Source organism: Bombina bombina, chromosome 12 (genome assembly GCF_027579735.1).
Source record: "Bombina bombina isolate aBomBom1 chromosome 12, aBomBom1.pri, whole genome shotgun sequence".
NCBI classification, from domain to species: Eukaryota; Metazoa; Chordata; class Amphibia; order Anura; family Bombinatoridae; genus Bombina; species Bombina bombina.
In genome coordinates, this window is record NC_069510.1 from 101,074,560 (window position 1) to 101,093,401 (window position 18,842).

Here is an 18,842-nt window from a genome sequence, read left to right on the forward strand (position 1 = left end):
GCTATATTGTCTAGAGGTGCACTGGGGAAATGTCCATGAGGATTTGTCTATCTCTAGAGTGAAAACGGCGAAATGCCCATGTGGCTATATTGTCTAGCGTGACACCAGGGAACTGACCATGCGATCATATTGTCTAGCGTTACACTGGGGAAATAGCCATGTGGGTTTGTCTAGAGTGACACCGGGGAATGGTCCATGGGGCTATATTGTCTAGCGTTACACTGGGGAAATAGCCATGTGGGTTTGTCTAGAGTGACACCGGGGAATGGTCCATGGGGCTATATTGTCTAGAGTTACACTGGGGAAATGGCTATGTGGGTTTATTGTCTAGAGTTACACTGGGGAAATGGACATGTGGGTTTATAGTTTAGAATGACACTGGGGAAGATGTCATGTGGTTTTCTTGTCTACAACTACACTGGGCATGTGGCCACGTGGCTGTATTGTTTGGAAGAGTGATCATGTGGCTATATTTTCTTCAATGGGGAAGTGGCCACATGGATTTATTGTCTAAAGCTACAATGGGGAAGTGGACAATGTGGCCTGATTCTTTAGCACTACACTGGGGAAGAGCTTACACAGGTTTTTCCTTTGCAGGGACACCAACCCACGGATTGGGGATATCCTACAGAAATTGGCTCCATTCCTTAAAATGTATGGAGAATATGTCAAAAACTTTGACCGGGCAATGGAACTAGTAAACACGTGGACAGAGAGGTCCTCCCAATTCAAGAGCATTATCCAGGAGGTTCAGGTGAGTTTATGAACCATTTCCCATGATCCCTTTCTGTTTGTCTGTCTGCCATTTTGGGTAGATCTTACATAAGGGGCATAAGTAATTTTCTGGATAAAATTAAAAACATTGAGTGGTTTGGATAATTATGTGATTTCGGCTACATGGGATGCTCAAAGCTTATGTACCGTCACCCTCTTTCTATTTCTAAAAAACTGTCACTAAGCATGGGGTCCAATATGACCCCATCCTATGCTTGCTTGGTGATGGATACTAGTGAAGAGAAACTTGTATTTACATAACCTTGTTTCACTCAGTATTACATGACCTGGTTCCGCTACATTGACCTGTTTATTAGGTGGTGGGGTCCTTTCTTAAGGTTCACAACTAAACATGGATTCCAACAAACTGACGGCTAGATTACGAGTTGTGCATTAGGATAATAAAGCAGCATTAAGAGTTCCTAACACTGCTTTTTTTCGCCCACTGGTATTACGAGTCTTGAAGGTTTAGGGTCACCGCACACTTCTTTGGCCTTACCGCAAAACGACTTGCGTAAACCTCGTAAAGTCTTTTTTCTATGGGACTTCCATAGCGCTGATATTACGAGTCTGTCCTGGGAGGCCAAAAAGTGAGCGGTACACCCTCTCCTGTCAAGAGTCCTACCGCATTTAAAAGTCAGTAGTTAAGAGTTTTATGGTACAACGCTGTAACATAAAACTCATAACTAAAGTGCTAAAAAGTACACTAACACCCATAAACTACCTATTAACCCCAAAACCGAGGCCCTCCCGCATAGCAAACACTAAAATAAAATTATTAACCCCTAATCTGCCGCTCCGGACACCGCCGCCACCTACATTATATTTATGAACCCCTAATCTGTTGCCCCAAAATCGCCGACACCTACATTATATTTATTAACCCCTAATCTGCCGCTCCCAATGTCGCCGAAACCTACCTACACTTATTAACCCCTAATCTGCCGCCCCCAACGTCGCCACCACTATAATAAACATATTAACTCCTAAACCGTCGCACTCCTGCCTCACAAACATTAGTTAAATATTATTAACCCCTAATCTGCCGTCCCTAACATCGACGCCATCTACCTACATTTATTAACCCCTAATCTGCCGCCCCAACGTCGCCGCCACTATATTAAAGTTATTAACCCCTAAATCTAAGTCTAACCCTAACACCCCCTAACTTAAATATAATTTAAATAAGTCTAAATAACATTCATATCATTAACTAAATTATTCCTATTTAAAACGAAATACTTACCTATAAAATAAACCCTAAGCAGCTACAATATAACTAATAGTTACATTGTAGCTATCTTAGGGTTTATTTTTATTTTACATTAGTTACTAAATAGTTATTAACTATTTAATAACTACCTAGCTAAAATAAATACAAAAGTACCTGTAAAATAAAACCTAACCTAAATTACACTAACACTACACTATAATTAAATAAATTAAATAAATTAAATTAGCTAAAGTACAAAAACAAACAAACACTAAATTACATAAAATAATAAACAAATTACAAGATATTTAAACTAATTACACCTAATCTAATAGCCCTATCAAAATAAAAAAAAACTAGCCTAAACTAGTTTAGGCTAGGTTTTTTTATTTTGGGGGTGCTTTTTTTATTTTGATAGTGCTATTAGGGGTTAATAAATGTAGGTAGGTTGCGGTGACATTGGGGGCGGCAGATTAGAGGTTGATAAATAGTATGTAGGTGTCGGCGATGTTGGAGGCAGCAGATTAGGGGTTAATACATATAATGTAGTTGGCGGCGGTGTCCGGAGCGGCAGATTAGGGGTTAATAATTATAATGTAGGTGTCGGCGATGTTGGGGGGGCAGATTAGGGGTGTTTAGACTCGGGGTTCATGTTAGGGTGTTAGGTGTAGACATAACTTTTATTTCCCCATAGGAATCAATGGGGCTGCGTTAAGGAGTTTTACGCTGCTTTTTTGCAGGTGTTAGACTTTTTTTCAGCCGGCTCTCCCCGTTGATTCCTATGGGGAAATCGCGCACGAGCACATATGACCAGCTTATAGGCTGACTTAAGCAGCGCTAGTATTGGAGGGCGCTAATGAGCAAAATTTTGCTCAACGCTCACTTCTTGTCTTTTAACGACGGGTTTCTGAAAACTCGTAATACCAGCGCTGCATGTAAGTGAGCGGTGAGACAAAACTGCTCGTTAGCACCGCACAGCCTCTAATGCTCGTAATCTCGGTGCAAGTTTTTTTAATGCACTAATAAGGGGCAGGGTCATCTTAATTCTGCTTTATTGTACAATTATATTATTATATATTATATATATATTATTATATATGTACAATTCTACAGATAGAAATAAATTATTAAGTAGGAATAGTTTAAATCCACCCTGAGTATTTAATAGTTTCCCTAAATCACTTTTTTACAGGATTGAAACAATGGTCTCTGAACCATAAAGGCCAAAGTGTAGGTCTAATGAGACAAAACATTTTTTTAAATAAACAAGAATAACTTTAGGTTGTCGTTTGCCAGCCGTTATACCACCTTAATTGAAAAGTATATATATCCAGTTTACTTAAAATATATATATATATATATATACTGTATATGGCGATGTTAAAGGTTAACTTAGAAGATAGTTAGATGATCTGGTTTATCTCTCCCATAGGAATTGGTCCATTTTTAATTGGTTTGGGTATTTGTGTTTTGTAGTCACATTTCTTAGCTTGGCAAAAGTCGGTTGCCTTTGCATACAGGTGTGACTCCTCCACGTTTTGTTTCATTTGCCATTTCGGAGCTCAGAGCCTGTACAGCAAGCAGCACCCACAGTCCCTAGTGAGGCTAATACGGTAAAGCAGTGGTATAAGGTTAGCAGTGACAGCCACTGTCCTCAGCCAGTTACCCAATCACAATATTATGTTCCCCATATTTAGCTTAGATTCCTGCTTCCCTTGTGGTTATCACCAGTTTGAGATGTAGACTACTTGATAGTCCTAAAGGACATATGGGATCTGAGGCTGCTGGTCCAGCACATTATAAAAATGAGACTGGGATCCCAGATTCCCATGTGCAACATTGGCACAGTTAGGCTGCACCCCCACCCCTATATAACACTAGTATAAATCTAGTAAAGGTTAGTTGGTTGAATGGCACACTGGCACAGGCTGTACCTACAAGATTACACATATAAGCAAAATAAATAACCCACTTGTGAAGTAAGCTCATCTGGCACCCATATCATTTACTTGTTTGGCATCATTTACATATGATCCATCTATAGTTCACTGAAGATATCATGGACCCCAGAACTAATGAGTTTGCATCTTTGTACCCAAAGTCTTTCCCCCAGTATGTGTAGCTGGGAGCCCAGAACTCAAGTAATGTGCCTGTCTTATGGTGACATGGAACCCAGATATATAACAAAAAGGGTTCCCAGTACACCACATTGCACCCATATAGATTTATTGCAGAGGGGCTAGGCTAATGTTAGGCAAGGTGGTCAATATAGCCAGCTAATGGTTTTATATTGTGTGCTTATGAAAGACCAACCCCCTGCTGTAATTCCCGGGAGACTTAGCAAGGCCACCAAATGTTTCTTTCATGTAATTGGCAAGAGTCCATGAGCTAGTGACATATGGGATATACAATCCTACCAGGAGAGGCAAAGTTTCCCAAACCTCAAAATGCATATAAATACACCCCCCACGACACCCACAATTCAGTTTTACAAACTTTGCCTCCTATGGAGGTGGTGAAGTAAGTTTGTGCTAGATTTCTACGTTGATATGCGCTTCTCAGCATGTTGAAGCACGGTTACTCTCAGAGTGCAGTGAATGACAGAGGGATGTGAAGGGAGTATTACCTATTGAATAGGTTCTCTGTTATCGGTCGTAGAGATTCATCTCCTACCTCCCTTTTCAGATCGACGATATACTCTTATATACCATTACCTCTACTGATAACCGTTTCAGTACTGGTTTGGCTATCTACTTTATGTAAATGAGTGTCTTTTGGTAAGTATGTTTTCCTTTATTAAGACACTCTCAGCTATGGTTTGGCACTTTATATGTAAATTTCTAAATATATGTTTGTACTTATATTTGCCATGATTCAGGTTTATCAGTATATTTCCTTTTTACAGACTGTCAGTTTCATTTCTGGGAAATGCATATAAAAAAAAATAAAAAATTCTTACCTGAAGTTTTCAAATTGACTCTCTTTTCTAAATTGCGGGCTGTTAGGCTCGCGGGAGCGCAAAATGCTATAATTTATTGCGTCATTCTTGGAGCAAGACTTTTTTGGCGCGAGAATTACGGTTGTTGACGTAATTTTGTCATTTCCGGCGTCTTAGTTGGCGTCAAATTTTCATGTGGTTGCGTCATCTATGACGCTCGTGTTTGTTGCAGACGTTTTTGGCGCCAAAAAATATTTTGTCAGTTGTGGGTGTCATACTTGTCACCAAACTTTTGACATTATTTAAGACTTCATTTCTTTTTGCTTCTGGTTTCAGAGGCTTATTTTGTTTGCATTTCTTTCCCATTCCTGAAACTGTCATATAAGGAAATTGTTAATTTTGCTTTATATGTTATTTTTTCTCTTACATATTGCAAGATGTCTCAGTCTGACCCTGTCTCAGAATCTACTACTGGAATCCTGCTGCCTGATGTCGGTTCTACCAAAGCTAAGTGCATTTGTTGTAAACTTGTGGTAACTGTTCCTCCGGCTGTAGTTTGTGATAGTTGTAATGACAAACTTTTACATGCAGACAATATTTCCATTAGTAGTAATCCATTACCTGTTGCTGGTCCTTCAACATCTAATGTTCAGGATATTCCTGTTAATGTGAGAGAATTTGTTTCTAATTCCATTCAGAAGGCTTTGTCTGTCATACCGCCTTCTAATAAACGTAAAAGGTCTTTTAAAACTTCTCATAAAATTGATGAATTTTTAAATGACCGACAACATTCTGATTTATCTATCTCTGATGAGGATCTATCTGGTTCAGAAGATTCTGCCTCAGATATTGACACTGACAAATCTTCATACTTATTTAAAATGGAGTATATTCGTTCCTTATTAAAAGAGGTGTTGATTGCATTAGATATGGAGGAGACTAGTCCTCTTGATATTAAAACCAGTAAACGTTTAAATTCGGTTTTTAAACCTCATGTAGTTATTCCTGAGGTTTTTCCAGTTCCTGATGCTATTTCAGATGTGATTTCTAGGGAATGGAATAGACTGGGTACTTCTTTTACTCCTTCAAGGTTTAAGAAACTGTATCCTTTGTCGACGGATAGATTGGAGTTTTGGGAAAAGATACCCAAAGTTGATGGGGCCATCTCTACTCTTGCAAAGCGTACTACTATTCCTACGGCAGATAGTACTTCTTTTAAAGATCCTTTAGATATGAAACTTGAATCTTATCTAAGGAAGGCGTATTTATGTTCAGGTCATCTTCTTAGGCCTGCTATTTCTTTGGCTGATGTTGCAGCTGCTTCAACTTTTTGGTTGGAAACCTTAGCGCAACAAGTACCAGATCATAATGTGTATAGCATTGTTAAGTTAATTCAACATGCTAATAATTTAATTTGTGATGCCATTTTTTATATCATCAGAATTGATGTTAGATTTAATGTCTTTAGCTATATTAGCTAGAAGAGCTTTATGGCTTAAATCTTGGAATGCTGATATGACTTCTAAATCAACGTTGCTATCTCTCTCTTTCCAAGGTAATAAATTATTTGGTTCTCAGTTGGATTCGATTATTTCAACTGTCACTGGGGGGAAGGGAGCTTTTTTGCCTCAGGATAAAAAATCTAAGGGTAAATTTAAGGCTGCTAACCATTTTCATTCCTTTCGAAAAAATAAGGAACAGAAACCTGATCCTTCCCCTAAGGGAACGGTTTCCAATTGGAAGCCTTTTTCAGTCTGGAATAAATCCAAGCCATTTAAAAGATCTAAATCAGCCCCCAAGTCCGCATGAAGGTGCGGCCCTCATTCCAGCTCAGCTGGTAGGGGGCAGACTAAGATTTTTCAAGGATGTTTGGATCAATTCAATCCAAAATCATTGGATTCAGAACATTGTTTCTCAGGGGTACAGAATAGGTTTCAAAGTAAGACCGCCTGTGAGAAGTTTCTTTCCCTCACCCATTCCAGTGAACCCAGAAAAAGCTCAGGCTTTCCTGAAGTGTGTTTCAGACCTGGAGTTATCTGGGGTAATTGTGCCAGTTCCTTTTCAGGAACGGGGTCTGGGGTTTTATTCAAATCTGTTCATTGTTCTAAAGAAGGAGAATCCTTTCAGACCAGTTCTGGATCTAAAAATTTTGAATCGTTATGTAAGAATACCAACATTCAAAATGGTGACTATAAGGACTATTCTGCCTTTTGTTCAGGAAGGGCATTATATGTCCACAATAGACTTACAGGATGCATATCTTCATATTCTGATTCATCCAGATCACTATCAGTTCCTGAGATTCTCTTTTCTAGACAAGCATTACCAATTTGTTGCTCTTCCTTTTGGCCTAGCGACAGCTCCAAGGATCTTTTCAAAGGTTCTCGGTGCCCTACTCTCTGTAATCAGAGAGCGGGGTATTGCAGTGTTTCCTTATTTGGACGATATCTTGGTACTTGCTCAGTCTTTACGTTCTGCAGAATCTCACACGAATCAACTAGTGTTGTTTCTTCAAATACATGGTTGGAGGATCAATTTACCAAAAATTTCTTTGATTCCTCAGGCAAGGGTAACCTTTTTAGGTTTCCAAATAGATTCAGTATCCATGACTTTGTCTCTAACAGACAATAGATGTCTGAAATTGGTTGCAGCTTGTCGGAACCTTCAGTTTCAATCATTCCCTTCAGTAGCTATGTGCATGGAGGTTTTAGGTCTCATGACAGCAGCATCGGATGCGATCCTGGACTGTGATCACAACAGATGCGAGTCTTTCAGGTTGGGGAGCTGTCTGGGGATCTCTGACAGCACAGGGGGTTTGGAAATCTCAAGAGGCGAGATTGTCAATCAATATTTTGGAACTCTGTGTGATTCTCAGAGCTCTTCAGTTTTGGCCTCTTCTGAAGAGAGAACCGTTTATTTGTTTTCAAACACAACCGTGGCATATGTCAATCATCAGGGTGGGACTCACAGTCCTCAAGCTATGAAAGAAGTATCTCGGATACTTGCTTGGGCGGAATCCAGCTCCTGTCTAATTTCTGCGGTCCATATCCCAGGTATAGACAATTGGGAAGCGGATTATCTCAGTCGTCAGACTTTACATCCGGGAGAGTGGTCTCTTCACCCAGATGTGTTTTTTCAGATTGTTCAGATATGGGGGCTTCCAGAAATAGATCTGATGGCTTCTCATCTAAACAGGAAACTTCCCAGGTATCTGTCCAGGTCCAGGGATCCTCAGGCGGAAGCAGTGGATACATTGACACTTCCTTGGAGTTATCAACCTGCTTATATTTTTCCGCCTCTAGTTCTTCTTCCAAGAGTGATTTCCAAAATCATAATGGAGCATTCGTTTGTACTGCTGGTGGCTCCAGCATGGCCACACAGGTTTTGGTATGCGGATCTTGTTCGGATGTCCAGTTGCCAACCTTGGCCACTTCCGTTAAGGCCAGACCTTCTATCTCAAGGCCCGTTTTTCCATCAGGATCTCAAATCATTAAATTTGAAGGTATGGAGATTGAACGCTTAGTGCTTAGTCATAGAGGTTTCTCTGACTCAGTGATTAATACTGTGTTGCAGGCTCGTAAATCTGTGTCTAGAAAGATTTATTATCGAGTTTGGAAGACTTACATTTCATGGTGTTCTTCTCATAAATTCTTTTGGCATTCTTTTAGAATTCCTAGATTTTTACAGTTTCTTCAGGATGGTTTAGATAAGGGTTTGTCTGCAAATTCCTTGAAAGGACAAATCTCTGTTCTTTCTGTTCTGTTCCACAGAAAAATTGCTAATCTTCCTGATATTCATTGTTTTGTACAGGCTTTGGTTCGTATCAAGTCTGTCATTAAATCAATCTCTCCTCCTTAGAGTCTTAATTTGGTTTTGAAGGCTTTACAGGTTCCTCCGTTTGAGCCTATGCATTCTCTGGACATTAAATTACTTTCTTGGAAAGTATTGTTCCTTTTGGCCATCTCTTCTGCCAGAAGAGTTTCTGAATTATCTGCTCTTTCTTGTGAGTCTCCTTTTCTGATTTTTCATCAGGATAAGGCGGTTTTGCGGACTTCATTTAAATTTTTACCTAAAGTTGTGAATTCCAACAACATTAGTAGAGAAATTGTTGTCCATTCGTTGTGTCCTAATCTTAAGAATTCTCTGGAGAGCTCTTTACATTCTTTGGATGTGGTAAGAGCTTTGAAATATTATGTTGAAGCTACTAAAGATTTCAGAAAGACTTCTAGTCTATTTGTTATCCTTTCTGGTTCTAGGAAAGGTCAGAAGGCTTCTGCCATTTCTTTGGCATCTTGGTTAAAGCTTTTGATTCATCATGCTTATTTGGAGTCGGGTGAATCCCCGCCTCAGAGGATTACGGCTCATTCTACTAGGTCAGTTTCCACTTCCTGGGCTTTTAAGAATGAAGCTTCTGTTGATCAGAATTGCAAAGCAGCAACTTGGTCTTCTTTGCATACTTTTACTAAATTCTACCATTTTGATGTTTTCTCTTCAGAAGCAGTTTTTGGTAGAAAAGTACTTCAGGCAGCTGTTTCAGTTTGATTCTTCTGCTTATAATTTCAGTTTTTTTCATTATAAAGATTAAAACTTTTGATTTGGGTTGTGGATTAATTTTTCAGCGGAATTGGCTGTCTTTATTTTTATCCCTCCCTCTCTAGTGACTCTTGCGTGGAGTTCCACATCTTGGGTATTTGCTATCCCATACGTCACTATGAAAGAAAACATAATTTATGTAAGAATTTACCTGATAAATTCATTTCTTTCATATTGGCAAGAGTCCATGAGACCCACCCTTTTTATGGTGGTTATGATTTTTTTGTATAAAGCACAATTATTCCAATTCCTTGTTGATGCTTTTCGCTCCTTTCTTATCACCCCACTTCTTGGCTATTCATTAAACTGAATTGTGGGTGTGGTGGGGGGTGTATTTATAGGCATTATGAGGTTTGGGAAACTTTGCCCCTCCTAGTAGGATTGTATATCCCATACGTCACTAGCTCATGGACTCTTGCCAATATGAAATAAATTAATTTATCAGGTAAATTCTTACAGAAATTATGTTTTTGTGCCTTAAAGGGACAGTAAACAACCTGTACTTACCAGACATTTCTGTGGTCTCGCAATAGAATGACATGTCGGCGATGTCTAAACATTTTTAAAACAAATTAACATCTTATTTGCTGCATCGGTTCAATAGACAAACTACACCCTTGACTTGCGTAGTTTGTTCTTGTGTCCACAGCTGACAATGCTAGCCTTGTCATTATGTTAGTATAAAATGCATTGTTTTGCCGTTCTTATCTGTTAAAGCCTATTATTGACAGATATGTAGCAAGGCTAACCTTGAGAAGTGTGCAGTGTGCTTTTTCAGTTCTGAGAATTAGAAAAGCTACAATTTCTCTTGTAAGGTGTATCCAGTCCACGGATTCATCCTTTACTTGTGGGATATTCTCCTTCCCTACAGGAAGTGGCAAAGAGAGCACACAGCAAAGCTGTCCATATAGCTCCCCCTCTAGCTCCACCCCCCAGTCATTCTCTTTGCCGGCTCTAAGCACTAGGGTCTCTCTACGGGAGGGTAAAGTGAATGTGGTGTTAGAATTGTAGTTTTTATTATATTCAATCAAAAGTTTGTTATTTTAAATGGTACCGGTTTGTACTATTTACTCTCTAGCAGAAAAGTGATGAAGATTTCTTCTGAGAGGAAAATGATTTTAGCATGTTGTAACTAAAATCCACTGCTGTTCCCACACAGGACTGAGGAGTACCAGAAAACTTCAGTTGGGGGGAACAGTTTGCAGGGGGAACTGCAATAAGGTATGTTCAGTCATTTATTTATTGACAAGACTGAGATAATGCTAGAAGGGACTGACAATATCCCCATGAGGGGAGGGTAAGCTATGCTCACAGACTTAGTAAGGAATTGAATGCTTACATTATAGGGCTAATGATGCTGGTTGACACTTATTCAGGGCAATCGATTGTTTAGCTAAGGAAAATATCATTTGCAAGACACTTTGAAAGCCCCTTTGGGTTCTTTCTGGGGTTATTACCCACATGGCTGTTTTTTAGTCACTTAGGAGTGATTTACTAGGCCTCACAGCTCCGGAGTAGAGTGGGAGGGGCCTAATTTCGCGCCTCAGATGCGCAGTTAGAATTGCAGAGAAGTTCATGCTGCTTCACATGGAGGGTCCTGCTGATGTTTGAGGGCCTAAAAGAAGCTATATCCCCCCAAATCTGATCCCTAAGGGCAGGTAGGGCCACAGCAAGGCTGTGGCAAGGTGCTGTAGTAATTTAACCGGGTGTTGGCTTTAGGCTGCTCCGGTTTGGGTATTAAGGGGTTAATCGTTTTGAAACTTGTGGTGCAATCATATTAAGGCTTTAGCTACATTCTGATGCTTTGGTAGCTGTATCTGATATACCCTCACAGCGCTCTGAAGTGGGAGCGAGGGATTTGATGTCTGAGGGAGAAGTTTCTGATTCAGGAAAGGTTCCTCCTCAGACAGATTCAGATACATTGGCTTTTAAATTTAAACTAGAACACCTCCGCGTGTTGCTCAGGGAGGTATTAGCTACTCTGGATGACTGCGACCCTTTGGTGGTCCCAGAGAAATTGTGTAAAATGGACAAGTACTTAGAGGTCCCTGTTTACACTGATGCCTTTCCGGTCCCTAAGAGGATAGCGGATATCGTTACTAGGGAGTGGGATAGACCAGGTATCCCTTTTGTCCCCCCTCCTGTTTTTAAGAAAATGTTCCCCATATCTGACCCCATACGGGACTCGTGGCAGACGGTCCCTAAGGTGGAGGGGGCTGTTTCTACACTTGCTAAACGCACAACCATACCAATTGAAGACAGTTGTGCTTTTAAAGACCCTATGGATAAAAAAATTAGAGGGTTTACTTAAGAAATTTTTTGTTCAACAAGGTTTTCTTCTCCAACCTATTGCCTGCATTATTTCTGTAACTACTGCAGCTGCTTTCTGGTTTGAGGCGCTGGAAGACTCGTTCCAGACGGAGACCTCATATGAGGAAATTATGGATAGAATTAAGGCTCTAAAGCTAGCTAATTCTTTTATCACTGACGCCGCTTTCCAAATAGCTAAGTTAGCGGCGAAAAATTCAGGTTTCGCCATTTTGGGGCGCTATGGCTCAAGTCCTGGTCGGCCGATGTGTTGTCTAAATCCAAGCTTTTGAACATTCCTTTCAAAGGAAAGACCCTCTTCGGGCCTGAATTGAAAGAGATTATTTCAGATATCACCGGGGGAAAAGGCCATGCTCTCCCTCAGGACAAGCCCTTTAAGACAAAAAACAAAGCTAATTTTCGTTCCTTTCGCAATTTCAGGAACGGCCCCGCTTCATCTTCTCTGGGCTGCAAAGCAAGAGGGTAACGCTTCACAGCCCAAGGCAACCTGGAAACCTTACCAGGGCTGGAATAAGGGTAAACAGGCCAAAAAGCCTGCAGCTGCCACCAAGCATGAAGGGGTAGCCCCCGATCCGGGACCGGATCTAGTAGGGGGCAGACTCTCTCTCTTCGCTCAGGCCTGGGCAAGAGATGTACACGATCCTTGGGCATTAGAGATTGTAGCCCAGGGATACCTTCTAGAATTCAAGGACTCTCCTCCAAGGGGAAGGTTCCACATTTCTCGTCTGTCTACAGATCAGACAAAGAAAGAGGCGTTTTTACGCTGTGTAGAAGATCTACATACAATGGGAGTGATCCACCCAGTTCCAATTGCAGAACAAGGACTGGGGTTTTACTCAAACCTGTTTGTGGTTCCCAAAAAAGAAGGAACTTTCAGACCAATCCTGGATCTCAAAATTCTAAACAAATTCCTCAGAGTCCCATCATTCAAGATGGAGACCATTCAGACAATCTTACCAATGATCCAGGAGGGTCAATATATGACTACCGTGGATCTAAAGGATGCGTACCTGCACATTCCTATCCACAAAGATCATCACCAGTTTCTCAGGTTCGCCTTTCTGGACAAGCATTATCAATTTGTGGCTCTTCCCTTCGGGTTGGCCACTGCTCCCAGAATTTTCACAAAGGTGCTAGGGTCCCTCCTGGCGGTTCTAAGACCGCGGGGCATAGCAGTGGCGCCTTACCTAGATGACATCTTAATTCAGGCGTCGACTTTCCAAAGAACCAAGTCTCACACGGAGATTGTATTGGCCTTTCTGAGGTCTCACGGGTGGAAGGTGAACATCAAAAAGAGTTCTCTCTCCTCCCTCACAAGAGTTCCATTCCTAGGAACACTGATAGACTCGGTAGAAATGAAAATATTTCTGACGGAGGTCAGAAAGTTAAAACTCTTAACTACTTGCCAAGCTCTTCATTCCATTCCTCGGCCATCTGTAGCTCAGTGCATGGAGACAGTCGGTCTAATGGTAGCGGCAATGGACATAGTCCTTTTTGCTCGGATACACCTCAGACCACTGCAATTATGCATGCTCAAACAGTGGAATGGGGATTATGCAGATTTGTCTCCTCAAATTCAGTTGGACCAGGAGACCAGAGATTCTCTTCTCTGGTGGTTGTCTCAGGATCACCTGTCTCAGGGAATATGTTTCCTGCAGGCCAGAGTGGCTCATTGTAACGACCGATGCCAGTCTGTTAGGCTGGGGTGCGGTCTGGGACTCCCTGAAAGCTCAGGGCTTATGGTCTCGGGAAGAAACTCTTCTCCCGATAAACATTCTGGAACTGAGGGCGATATTCAACGCTCTTCAGGCATGGCCCCAACTAGCTGCGGCCAAATTCATCAGATTTCAGTCGGACAACATCACGACTGTAGCTTACGTCATTTATCAGGGGGGAACAAAGAGTTCCCTAGCGATGACGGAAGTAACCAAAATAATCAGGTGGGCGGAGGATCACTCCTGCCATCTCTCAGCAATTCACATCCCAGGAGTAGACAACTGGGAGGCGGATTTTCTAAGTTGTCAGACTTTTCTTTTCCACCCGGAGGTATTTGCCCAGCTGACTCAGCAATGGGGCACTCCAGAGTTGGATCTGATGGCGTCCCGTCAGAACACCAAACTTCCTCTCTACGGGTCCAGGTCCCGGGATCCCAAGGCGGTATTGATAGATGCTCTAGCAGCGCCTTGGTCCTTCAATCTGGCTTATGTTTTTCCACCGTTTCCTCTTCTCCCTCGTCTGGTCGCCAGAATCAAGCAGGAGGCTTCAGTGTTTCTGATAGCGCCTGCGTGGCCACGCAGGACTTGGTATGCAGACCTAGTGGACATGTCATCTGTCCCACCATGGACATTGCCAATGAGGCAGGATTTCTAATACAGGGTCCATTCAAGCATCCAAATCTAATTTCTCTGCGTCTGACTGCTTGGAGATTGAACGCTTAATTCTATCAAAGTGTGGTTTCTCTGAGTCAGTTATAGATACTCTGATTCAGGCTAGAAAGCCTGTCACTAGGAAAATCTACCATAAGATTTGGCGGAAATATCTTTGTTGGTTTGAATCCAAGGGTTACTCATGGAGTAAGATTAGGATTCCCAGGATATTGTCTTTCCTCCAAGAAGGATTGGAGAAAGGATTGTCAGCTAGTTCCTTAAAGGGACAGATATCTGCTCTGTCTATCCTTTTACACAAGCGTCTGGCAGAGGTACCAGACGTTCAAGCGTTTACTCAGGCTTTAGTCAGAATCAAGCCTGTTTACAAACCAGTGGCTCCGCCATGGAGTCTAAATCTAGTTCTTTCAGTTCTTCAAGGGATTCCGTTTGAACCTTTACATTCCATAGATATTAAGTTGTTATCTTGGAAAGTTTTGTTTTTGGTAGCCATCTCTTCTGCTCGAAGAGTCTCAGAATTATCTGCCTTGCAGTGTGATTCACCTTACCTGGTGTTCCACGCAGATAAGTTAGTTTTGCGTACCAAACCTGGTTTTCTTCCTAAAGTTGTTTCTAACAAGAATATTAACCAGGAAATAGTTGTTCCTTCTCTGTGTCCTAATCCTTCTTCGAAGAAGGAACGTCTGTTACACAATCTTGATGTAGTTTGTGCTTTAAGGTTCTATTTACAAGCAACTAAGGATTTCAGACAAACATCTTCCCTGTTTGTTATCTATTCTGGTAAGAGGAGAGGTCAGAAAGCGACTGCTACCTCTCTTTCCTTTTGGCTGAAAAGCATTATCAGTTTGGCCTATGAGACTGCTGGCCAGCAGCCTCCTGAAAGAATTACTGCTCATTCTACCAGAGCAGTGGCTTCCACATGGGCTTTTAAAAATGAGGCTTCTGTTGAACAGATTTGCAAGGCAGCGACTTGGTCTTCACTGCATACTTTTGCCAAATTTTACAAATTCGATACTTTTGCTTCTTCGGAGGCTATTTTTGGGAGAAAGGTTTTGCAAGCAGTGGTGCCTTCCATTTAAGGTACCTGTCTTGTTCCCTCCCTTCATCCGTGTCCTAAAGCTTTGGTATTGGTATCCCACAAGTAAAGGATGAATCCGTGGACTGGATACACCTTACAAGAGAAAACAGAATTTATGCTTACCTGATAAATTACTTTCTCTTGTGGTGTATCCAGTCCACGGCCCGCCCTAGCAATTGAGTCAGGTAAAAAAAATTTTGTTTAAACTACAGTCACCACTGCACCCTATGGTTTCTCCTTTTTCTTCCTAACCTTTGGTCGAATGACTGGGGGATGGAGCTAGAGGGGGAGCTATATGGACAGCTTTGCTGTGTGCTCTCTTTACCACTTCCTGTAGGGAAGGAGAATATCCCACAAGTAAAGGATGAATCCGTGGACTGGATACACCACAAGAGAAAGTAATTTATCAGGTAAGCATAAATTCTGTTTTTTTAGCGCTAAATTACACAAAATGAAGGCAAAATAAATAATGAGAAATATTGCAAAGTAGTTTTACTATGCATAACTAAACATTGTATATTACAATGTCAAGGTATTTACTGTCCCTTTAAAAAAAAAAAATCTGGCATTGCTGTGACTAATGTGCCTGTGGCCCTTGTAATCAGAACAACTCATTCTGGAACCAGAGATTTAGATCACCTGGAAACTGGAGATCTTACTATTGGTGGAAATGCAGCTCATTGATTAGAATGGATTCCGCTATGTAGCAGCGTAAAGAGTTGTGTCTTCCTGTGCATGTCCCTGGCTGTCACTGCTTTATTACAAGTCCAGATCTGGGTCATGTGACCACTAGGCACAAATCTCACATCATTATAAATCTGCCCTTTTTCCCACACTTAACTCCCTCTGAATGCACAAATCCGAAGCCTTGGGGCTGGTTATTTAACATACTCTGTGATTATCAGACGCACGCTGTGCCGAGCCTTTTTACATGTTAATAAGCTAAGCGAAGGCACTGCTGGGGTAATTACAGAGTAGACACGAGTATTTCTGGAGCTGGAAAGGGTGCAGCTGGTTTCTGAAACCCTTTAAGTGAAGGGTACAAATCCTATAATCAAGGCCGAGAAGAGAATGTTTATTTACTGTCACGGTTTTGTGAGTAAGAACAAGTCACATGTAAATCCTTTCATTGGTGTCACTTATAACGGTCTGGCAAACTCATTGTGTAAACTGAGATAAAATGACACTATGTACACAGACAGTGCTGATTGTCACACAATCATTTTCTTCTATACACCAGAGGGAAGAAGCCTGCGGTAAACTGACCCTGCAACACCATATGCTGGAGCCTGTGCAGAGAATTCCTCGGTATGAGCTGCTTCTCAAGGATTATCTTCTGAAGCTGACGGCGGACTCTAGGGACCGCACAGATGCTGAAAGTACGTAAGGGGGCAATGCATGCGTATGCACGTGTGTGTTTGTACAAATATGTATATGTGCGTATGTGTCTTTGTGATTGTGTGTGTATGTATGTATGTGTGTGTGCGTATGTATGTGTGTATGTATGTGTGCGTATGTATGTGTGCGTATGTATTTGTATGTATATGTGTATGTATGCGTATGTATGTGTGCGTATTTATGTGTATGTATGTGTGCGTATGTATGTGCATGTATGTATGTATGTATGTATGTGTGTGTATGTTTAGATTGTAAGTTCCCACGGGAACAGGGCTCCCAATTCCCTCTGTATTTGTTAAATTTTATTCTGGTGTCTCATATTGTACTGTCCTTTTATCTTTGTTACCCATGGACAGCGCTGCGGAATCCGTTGGCGCTTTATAAATAAAGAATAATACATAATGTGTGTATGTGTGTGTGCATGTGTATGTATGTGTGTATGTATGTGCGTATGTATGTGTGTGTATGTATATGTATGTATGTGTGTGTATAGGTATGTGCGTATGTATGTGTATGTATGGGCGTATATATGTGTGTATGTATGTGCGTATGTATGTGTATGTATGTGCGTATGTGTATGTATGTGTGTGTAAGTATGTGTGTATGTATGTGTGCGTGTGTATGTATTCGTATGTGTGTGCATATTTATGCGTATGTATGTATGTGTGTGCGTATGTGTGTGTATGTATATGTGTGTATGTATGTGCGTATGTGTGTGTATGTTTATATGTGTATGTATGTGTATGTATGTTTGTGTGTATGTATGTGTGTGTGTATGTATGCATGTATATATGTGTGTGTATATGTATGGGTGTATGTATGTATGTGTGTATGTATGTGTGTGTATGTATGTGTGTGTATGTATGTGTGTGTATGTATGTGTGTATGTATGTGTATGTATGTGTGTGTTAATGTGTGTGTTAATGTGTGTGTGTGTGTGTGTATGTATGTGTGTGATTGTGTATGTATGTGTGTGTATGTATGTGTGTGTATGTATGTGTGTGTATGTGTGTGATTGTGTGTGTGTATGTATGTATGTGTGTATGTATGTGTGTGATTGTGTGTGTATGTATGTGTGTGTGTATGTGTGTGATTGTGTATGTGTGTGTGCATGGGTGTGTGTGTGTATGTGTATGATTGTGTGTGTGTATGTATGTGTATGTATGTGTGTGTATGTATGTATGTATGTGTGTGTGTGCGTGCGTATGTGTGTGTATGTATTTGTGTGTGTGCGTGCGTATGTGTGTGCATGTGCATGTGTATGTGTGTATGTATTTGTGTGTATGTGTATGTATGTGTGTGCGTATGTATGTATGTGTGTGTATGTATGTATGTGTATGTATATGTGTGTGTGTGTGCGTGCGTATGTGTGTGCGTGCGTATGTGTGTGCATGTGTATGTGTGTATGTATGTGTGTATGTATGTGTGTGTGTGTGTATGTATGTGTGTGCATGCGTATGTATGTGTGTGCATATGTGTGTGTATGTGTGTGTGTGTGTGCATGCGTATGTGTGTGCATGTGTATGTGTGTATGTATTTGTGTGTGTGTGCATGTGTATGTGTGCGTGTATGTGTGTGCGTGTGTGCGTGTATATGTATGTGTGTATGTGTGTGCATATGTGTGTGTGTATGTGTGTGTGTGATGTACGAAAGCGTAATCCCATTAATATGATGATGCTGTGTGATAGGATGAGTCTGTTATTGAGTGCTTATGTGTTTGTGCATTGCACTACACTGCCCTCTGCTGGTTATTAAACACACTCACGTTAAGCTCAGTACACATGGCACAAGCTTGTCATAAAATAATTATTTGTAATGTAAACTTTATGAGAGATTCTAGATACGTCGTCATCAGATGTAAGTGACCACTTTAATTAAATGTTCACTTTTATCTTCTACTTATCTAATGCTTCTAACTGCTTCATGATCACACTTTTACTATCAACCACACGGTTAGTTTGTGCTCATTGTTTCTTCCAATCACAAAAATCCATTCTCAGATCTAGTTAGTGGGAACAGTGTTACATAATCTGTAGCCTAAACCTACTGGACCTCATCAGCTCCGCCCTAGTAAGCAGCTGTAGGGTTTATGCTTGCAGTCCTTGTAGGGTGTGTAGTACACAAAATAAAGGGATG

General features: G+C 41.0%; 1 protein-coding gene across 2 annotated transcripts in view; it reads left to right on the top strand.

The window, feature by feature from the left end:
* The window catches only part of FGD1 (FYVE, RhoGEF and PH domain containing 1), a 147,543-nt gene that overhangs the window by 102,878 nt on the left and 25,823 nt on the right, over positions 1-18,842 (top strand). For both annotated transcript variants that reach the window (XM_053696045.1, XM_053696046.1), the window contains exons 7-8: positions 598-754; positions 16,549-16,687. In XM_053696045.1, the coding sequence (XP_053552020.1) occupies positions 598-754; positions 16,549-16,687 (296 nt within the window). The remainder of the gene's footprint in view (positions 1-597; positions 755-16,548; positions 16,688-18,842) is intronic.